The 9,107-nt window shown below is 40.0% G+C and overlaps 1 protein-coding gene across 1 annotated transcript; it reads right to left on the bottom strand.

The window, feature by feature from the left end:
- Positions 1 to 1,109: 1,109 nt before the first annotated feature.
- On the bottom strand, positions 1,110 to 5,951 carry LOC108682749 (ELAV-like protein 1-B). Its single transcript, XM_018171985.1, has 3 exons — positions 5,901 to 5,951; positions 4,821 to 5,090; positions 1,110 to 1,283 (listed from the first exon to the last, which is right to left on the bottom strand). Exons 1-3 carry the CDS (start codon positions 5,949 to 5,951, stop codon positions 1,110 to 1,112), a joined length of 495 nt encoding a protein of 164 aa, XP_018027474.1.
- Between the last annotated feature and the right edge of the window lie 3,156 nt (positions 5,952 to 9,107).

Raw genomic sequence — 9,107 nt, 5'->3', positions numbered from 1 at the left:
ATGTAATTTCATTTCAAAGCGCTACAACAATATATTTTTGTTATGTTACTGAGAAGCCACAAATGATTGAAATATATATATCATGCGTTTATTTTGCTGAGCTTAATCTAACTAGGCTGCGCTCATTTACGTAGTTCCTCCACTCTTTGCCTTAATGAGACACTAATTTAGTGTTTGATACACATAAATGCGGATACATGACTTTATATTGGTTTGCAATAACATATATATCACTGTATCAGCAATAAAAACATTACAATAATATAAATATATTTACAAATCTCAAGGATGAGAGGTAGTACGCACAGAAAAAAAGTACGTTAGAAAAATGACGAGTGTGCTATCGTATTTACAAAATTATTTAGCCTCTAAAACATTCATTAGTAGGACAAAAGAAAACGACCCTATCACTTATTGCTAGTCAAAACGTACAGTAATAAATGTTCAATGTGGCGTTTTTCTGGCGGTAAAAAATTTCGCTTCAGCCGTTACCTCAATTTGGAATGCAATTTTTTTGATGATCATCGATGCAAGTTTTATTTTAATCCTTCGAGTGATTGATTAGCTCATCATTGATCATTCGACGAATCCTGGAATCCGTTAACATTTCCGCGCAATTGATGGAAGTAATCGAAGCCTGAGAAAATTCTAGCCAACATTCGTGATACAATTGATTTCAATATAAGTTGATTCAAGTGAGCTTCTTGGTCAAAGACGGATGAAATTTCTCCCCCCGATTGAACTTTGCTAACTTCACATGAATTCTGACGCTGAAGTTCTTCTTGTAAACTAGCGTGACACTCTCTATGGATCGACAGAGACATCACGGACGGCCTGCGCACCGGGAAGAAGGCGAACATTTTCTAAGGGTTTGGCGAGCCTTCAGGATACGTTTTTTCGACACCTAAAAGTTTCTTGTCATCTTCATCAAGCAGAAGCCATTTACCAAACACAGCAACTTCAGAAGTAGCGCAATGAAGGATGTCTTGTTGATGACGATGCTGTTCACAGGTGTGCGGATCCTGCAGCATATCCACTGCCTGCATGAAGTCCAAGTTGCGGACAAGTTCGTCGTACTTCGGACAACCCAAAGTTTCCATGTTGATCAACTACACATCGCTACCCACGAAGCGCCGTACGACCGCCACTTCGATGATACCTCCTTTGAAGAAAACTACGTCGTATCGCTGAAGAACTTCAACTAAGTCGTCTATCATAATGGACTCTGCAGGGCCGTCTACAACCTTCTCTTCGTTAATGTCGTAAATGGAGGCTCTAGTGCACTTCAGTAAAATGGTTTCCTAATTTTTAATCGATTGAAAATTTATATCTAAGACAGCTAGTTTCATTTCTGTGAGATTTTCCTCGTCAAGAAGAACATCTAAGTCTGGGTTTGATTCCGATTCATACTTGATTTCTCTTCCCGATGAACATTTTGCTTTTGTCGCAGACATGATGAACTTGAATGGCCTGGGTGGCTGTTCATTCATGGGCTCAGCACTTGGAACGCTTGACGAGCTTAAGTTCTCATGGAGATTAGTTATCGGAAGCAGTAATATCTAAGGTCGTTTATTGAACTCTAGAATTTTTTCCTCTTGGATTGTCTCAAGATTTATGAAAGTTTCCCCGCATGTCTCGCTGTGATTTACAGGCACCGAGCCAGATGCTGGTGGACACGAAGCCTTTGTATCTGCTGTCTAGCTCATGATATCTATCTCCATTTTTTACTCTAATTAGAGTTGATGCAACTGATCTTCAAGGTCATCGCTGAGTTGACCAGAATATTTCGCCGTCATTTCAGTGGAAGTGCAGTTTTTGTCGTCAGCCTCGTCATTCGGGACAAATTCAGGACCTTGTCCCGTCATTAAGCCTGCGTGGGCGCTTGCATGATATTTCGAGCCATCGTTCCTCGTGTCTTTAATATTCGAGGCGTCGTCCTACATTCCACAGAGCAAATATTCTCTCTCTCTGATTTTTAACTTCGGCTCTAACTCTCCGTCTTACCATTATAATACCACGGTATCACATCTACAGCTTGAGCGCTCAAAATAAATACCTATATAGCCTCGCTGTTAACACGAAAGTAATGAAAACAATTTTGTCTGTGAAAATTTAACTTCAGAGGCGATTCGGGTCAGATGTGAAAAAATTTAATTTATTTTAAGTCACAATATTGTTATTTAATGACTAGAAATATATAAGAATATTAAACAAAATTCCAGCAATTGTATATTTAATTTTCCTGTTCGACGTTGCAGAATTCCCTGACATATATTGACCAAATTCTCGTACTGTAATGAACATATTTTGGAAATATGTCAAGTATGAACTACCAACAAACAATTTTTCTTATCAGGGCAAACTAAATCAGAATAGAATGACTTCTATCTGGAACTACACGTGCCTGAGTAATGATCTTCTCCCGTTTGCGGTGGCAATCCTTCTGATCTAATAAGCGTTTTCGGTCTTCTATATAAAATATATATAAAAGATAAAAGAATTCAATGCTAATTTTTGCTGGGAATAAAATGTTGGCGTAAATCAGAATTGCTGGAACAGTACTTTGACGCTTGAGAATATTGCTTTTATCCCACTTTGTCGGCATCCGGCCATGGGCCTATTTCTTCAGTGCCGACACTTCTATTCTATTCTATGTGTCCGACAATGTAGCAAAAGTGTGCATTCACGGACCAGAGTAGACGTTGCTGGAAATAAGCAGGTGAGATTAGGGAAGTCAACATGGCTTGGGGGAGTCAACATGGCTCGGGGGAGTCAACATGGCTTGGGGGAGTCAACATGGCTTGGGGGAGTCAACATGGCTTGGGGAGCCAACATGGCTTGGGGACGTCAGCACAACTTGGGGAGTCAACATGTAGTGGGGGAGTCAACATGGCTTACGGGAGTCAGCATGGCTTGGTTGAAAAGTAGATGGATGAGTTGTAAATTTTGTGACCCAAAGATTTGTCACTAATTCCCGGAATTTGGAACCAAAAACTCAGGATGCTAAAATGTGACAGATTGATAACACACTCACTGGCACTGTGCTGAAGTACAGCTGAGGACAGATGTGGCTAGAACGAGGGCCTGTATTTGAATGCTAAATTCTATTAATATCGAAATTATTCCATAGAAAAGCCCCCGTTTTCAAAGAAATTCAAGGTACTAAGTATCGTCATCACACAAAAGCGTGCTCTGAGCTACGTACTAAGTGTCGTCATCACCAAAAAATTCCACTGAAGTTGGAGATACTTATCTGCATGTGGGGTTTGGGAGAAGTTGTAACGAAAAATAGAAGGGTTACTCAATGAAGTTTTTTCTTTCAAAGATTCATCTCACACGGACTGAAATATTTCAAGGGATGACTCTGCTTTAGGATTAATTTCATATAAGAATCACACTCTTCGTCCTGTGGAGTCTACGCTTCATTTCTCACGCTGTGGAGTCTACGCTTCATTTCTCACGCTGTGGAGTCTACGCTTCATTTCTCACGCTGTGAAGTCTACGCTTCATTTATCACGCTGTGGAGTCTACGCTTCATTTATAACGCTGTGAAATCTACGCTTCGTTTATCACGCTGTGGAGTCTACTTTTCATTTATCACGCTGTGGAGTCTACGCTTCATTTATAACGCTGTGAAATCTACGCTCCGTTTATCACGCTGTGGAGTCTACGCTTCATTTATAACGCTGTGAAATCTACGCTCCGTTTATCACGCTGTGGAGTCTACGCTTCATTTATAACGCTGTGAAATCTACGCTCCGTTTATCACGCTGTGGAGTCTACGCTTCATTTATAACGCTGTGAAATCTACGCTCCGTTTATCACGCTGTGGAGTCTACGCTTCATTTATAACGCTGTGAAATCTACGCTCCGTTTATCACGCTGTGGAGTCTACGCTTCATTTATAACGCTGTGAAATCTACGCTCCGTTTATCACGCTGTGGAGTCTACGCTTCATTTATAACGCTGTGAAATCTACGCTCCGTTTATCACGCTGTGGAGTCTACGCTTCATTTATAACGCTGTGAAATCTACGCTCCGTTTATCACGCTGTGGAGTCTACGCTTCATTTATAACGCTGTGAAATCTACGCTCCGTTTATCACGCTGTGGAGTCTACGCTTCATTTATAACGCTGTGAAATCTACGCTCCGTTTATCACGCTGTGGAGTCTACGCTTCATTTATAACGCTGTGAAATCTACGCTCCGTTTATCACGCTGTGGAGTCTACGCTTCATTTATAACGCTGTGAAATCTACGCTCCGTTTATCACGCTGTGAAATCTACGCTTCGTTTATCACGCTGTGGAGTCTACGCTTCATTTCTCACGCTGTGAAGTCTACGCTTCATTTATCACGCTGTGGAGTCTACGCTTCATTTATAACGCTGTGAAATCTACGCTCCGTTTATCACGCTGTGAAATCTACGCTTCGTTTATCACGCTGTGGAGTCTACGCTTCATTTCTCACGCTATGAAGTCTACGCTTCATTTCTCACGCTGTGAAGTCTACGCTTCGTTTATCACGCTGTGGAGTCTACGCTTCATTTCTCACGCTATGAAGTCTACGCTTCATTTCTCACGCTGTGGAGTCTACGCTTCATTTCTCACGCTGTGAAGTCTACGCTTCGTTTATCACGCTGTGGAGTCTACGCTTCATTTACAACGCTGTGAAATCTACGCTTCGTTTATCACGCTGTGGAGTCTACTTTTCATTTATCACGCTGTGGAGTCTACGCTTCATTTATAACACTGTGAAGTCTACGCTTCGTTTATCACGCTGTGGAGTTTGCGCTCCATTTATCACGCTGTGAAGTCTAACATAGTGATAATTTAGGAGGAGGTCGCGACCGTTAAGCGTGGAGCCGGCAAGTGAAATGAGAGCTTCTCTGGCGGATCTCTGCTTCAAGTATTGCACAAAACCGTAGCCCAGCGACTTGTCACCCTTGCGGGCAACCACCACCGACATCACTTCTCCCGTACTGCTGAAGTGTTTTTTGATGTCTTCCTCCGTGGCGTCCAGCGGTAGGTTCTGGACGTAGAGCGTCGTGTGGGGCTCCGGCTCCAGCGTTGGTGTTTCCGACTTCTTAGTCTTCGTTTATCACGAAGACTAAGAATATCTACGCTTCATTTATAACGCTGTGAAGTCTACGCTTCATTTCTCACGCTGTGAAGTCTACGCTTCGTTTATCACGCTGTGGAGTCTACGCTTCATTTCTCACGCTGTGAAGTCTACGCTCCATTTATCACGCTGTGGAGTCTACACTTCGTTTATCACGCAGTTTAGTAGACGTTCCGCTTATCATCTTGTTCAGTCTACCTTTTGTTAATACACAGTGCAACATTCTCAGACATATTTGTTCAATATGACCACCATTATTTTTTAAGACGGCCTCCAATCTACGCGGGAAAACTTCACAAGAGGCACGCAGCATTTCTTGAGGGATCAAGTCCCATTCTCGTGTCCAATTTAGACTACAAACTATCCAAAGGATCATGAGGTCTTCTGCAGACCCTACTCTCTAAAATAGCCCACACAGAAAATTCGAGAGGGTTCAAATCAGGGCTTCTTGAGGGCTATTCATTTTTGCTAATGAACGCTGGGATGTGACCCTGAATCCAGTTTTGGGTCATGTTTGAGCCATGTGATGGGACAGAGTCTTGTTGAAAACTCCATGGTGAGCAGTTGAAGTGTTTACGGGCCCAAGGTAACAACACAGCTTCCAAAATGCCCGAAATATATCTCTGACTGTTCAATTTCACTCCTGAGGGGCAAAAAAGAGTGGGGACCTCCCAGTGACGGTTACCGCGGCCCAAACCATCACGGTCATGGGATTTTGACGTCGTGTTGCTGTTCTGGTTGCCACAGATCCATCCCGACTCCAAACTATGATCATTTAACGCTTTGTTCTCTGTCAAAATTTTTCTCGTCACTGAACACCAAGTTGGGCATCGTTCCATCCTTAATGAGATCCAGAATGTGCTGGCATCTTTCGAGCCTTATTCGTTCATGACGGTCTGTTAGTTCATGCCTTGTTTGCATCTTGTAAGGGGAGGTTTTGAGGTCATCTTCGAGGACTCTACGCATTGATGTCTGACCCTGCTTTTGCAGCCAATTTTGCAGCAGAGCGACGAGGGTTTCTCCTCAACTTCTCCCTCGTGTTTTTGACCAATTGTTTTGTTCGGACACTTCGTTTCCTTCCTTGACAAGGTCGATTGCATGTTTCACCAGTTTCCCTGATTTTTTTACCACCTTCCATACAGTTTCACGACGAATTTGGAGCTTTTTTGCAATGACTGAATTACTCTCGCCCTTTTCATGAAGGGTTACAATTACATTTCTATCTACTGCCATAAGTAATAGTAAATTTAGACACCTTAGACTTCTGCAATATGAAATAGATGAATTAATAGATGATATTAGGCTTCATTATAAAATAAAATTGTCCTAGAAAACCAATTTATTTTTATATAGCAAACATTAATTGCCATAAATATGGTGGACCCTGTACAATCATCACGTTATGAAGTACGCACCACAATTCTAATGATCATACTTTGAGGCCTGCTCTCCGTCTATTGCATTGTGGAGCCAATAAAATTTTATCAGGCTTCCTACACTTTTCTATTATCAAGATTGTTGATGGATCCCTCAAAAGTGTTGATGGATTCATATTGAGAATGGGCTATTATGTTTGAAGGCTACATTGTGTTCCTCGAACGATTCAAGAACAAGAAACAACAAGCAAGGTAAGACAACACATATTAATTTTATTTCAATTTATTAAACATGTTTATCGTATTCTGCACCTTTGTTATATACAAGAATAAAATATTTACATAGTACGAGAAATGATGTCATCACCACAACTTGTGTTCGTGCAGCTCAGTCAAAATAGAGGAAAAACATCAAACTACCGACTAAAAAATCTTGATATTATTATCGATTTTATTTATTCAAGTTACAGCCCTACATTTATCGAGCAGTTTATCTGGCAGATTAGTACAGCGCTTGCACAGAACGGAGATCTTACAGATTTGTTGGGTCTGGAGGAGTGCGCATGAATGGACCTCCACTATTGATGTAAGTAATTACCTTAGGAAAGATTGCTGCAGTAACATTCTGTACCACAACGAAGGTATGTAAATTCGAAAGTTATCGATAGAAAAGCATACAACCAATTTTGAAATTTTCAAAGAATCGGAGCATTAAGTTAAGAACCGCTAAAAATGTATATAGATTCCTGGCATGGCACAGGAAACTATATCAAACTGCTGACCATCACCGGGAAAATTTTGAAATTTTCAAAGAATCGGAGCACTGAGTTTAGAATCGTTAGAAGTGTCGATAGATCCCTGGCATGGCACAGGAAACTATATCAAACTGCTGACCATCACCGGGAAATAAATGTACATCTATAAAGCTGCTGCCATTCTTTATCAATATTTGACTAAGAAGCTGGAAAAAGGACGATAAATGATAGTTCGATGCGGTAGAAGATGAAAGACGAGAACTGACAACATCCCCTACACTATTTAGGAAGTACATTATGAAGACAGAGGAAGTTTTCGCTTGAGCAATAGATGTTTAATTGTTTGAACTGGTATCCAGGGAAGTGAAATCAATCCGGTGGTGGTTCACGATTCCACTTTATATTGTTAGGTTTGGTATTCGACACCAGTGATGTTTGTGTTTCAATGAGTTTATAAGGGAACTTGCCTCTATCTAATTACTTTGGTGGAAGTGATGCAGAATATGCACAGGGCGAACCGTACTAGAGTGATCGATAAGAATACGCGCTTATATCAATATAATAATAGTAATTAGAGTAGTGCAGTAGTAATAGTAATTTAAGAATAAGTGGAAGATTTACAGAGGGAGCCAAATACAATTAAGATATCCATTCGAAAAACAATTATTTAAAACGACTGAGACGTACTGAAAGTATATTCAATGGACATAAAAAGTTTTGCAATAATTGGCATAAAAAAAGAAAAATGATAATAATAATCAAATGAAATTATAAGACTTTGACACGGGAAATGAACGAGATGAACATCAGAGAGCGAGCTCTCGAACACTAGTTATTCGATTACAGAAAAAGCCAACATGAAATTTTGTTAGGCCTTTTCATTTATTACGATGGACCGAAGCCTAGTTTGCTGCAACGACTTCGATTGCTTTCACGGTTTAGTAAAAATTCATCATAATGATACCAATTACCGTAGTACTAGCAATATAGTCAATAAAGCATGAATTTCTAGGACCACAGGTTGCTAAACTAGATGAAAATTTTACATCCGGGAATAAATATGTGTTATGGAATATAGTGGAATAAGATAATTTTGATCCCTGGCCTCGCTGCCAGCGTTTCTCGTACATTTACTGAGGGAAAAGCACGTGTAGCTCATTTCTCACACTCTTCTTACTTGAGAAGGGATTGTCTGATGTATAATTAATTCATATGTAGTCAAATGAACGACGCTCATGGTAACTTATACGAAGTCGATGAAAATCACATGAAATTAAGATACAAACTTATCGATAACAATGCCACGAAAACCTAATATGAACAAGTTTTTGTTACGTGCATCAGTTCCTACTTAATGATGCGTTTCTCGGGTATGGCTTTAGTTTATTCACTATAACAGCAGCACAAAATATCAATATTTTCTTTCGTAACAAATATCAATATTTTCTTCCTCGAGATTGAAATATTTGCCCTAATTCTCGTGCTATTTTCAACTATTCATCGAAAAAGATACTGTATTAGAATAAACATATTATCGATGAAAATATATAATTCAAATTATTTGAAAAATACACAGTATTGTTTAGCTAAAATCTTGAAGATTAGTGACTTGCGAGTGTGATTTCAATTGATTATTTACATGTCACTTTTCAATGGGCAAACATCCATGCTCATCTATAATCATGTCCGGTGAAAGATCACAATATTTGACTGAATTGATTTTTTCAGTCAAGTACTGTGAGTGCCTTGAGTGTGAAGCACGATTTCAGTAAAGTGCTCAGGACTTCACAATATACCATGCGATCTCACTGTACTCGAAATCTACGGTCAGTTTCACGAAAAATCATAAAAACTTA

Source organism: Hyalella azteca, unplaced genomic scaffold, assembly GCF_000764305.2.
Source record: "Hyalella azteca isolate HAZT.00-mixed unplaced genomic scaffold, Hazt_2.0.2 contig12764, whole genome shotgun sequence".
Lineage (NCBI taxonomy): Eukaryota > Metazoa > Arthropoda > Malacostraca > Amphipoda > Hyalellidae > Hyalella > Hyalella azteca.
This window is presented reverse-complemented; position numbering and strand designations above follow the sequence as displayed.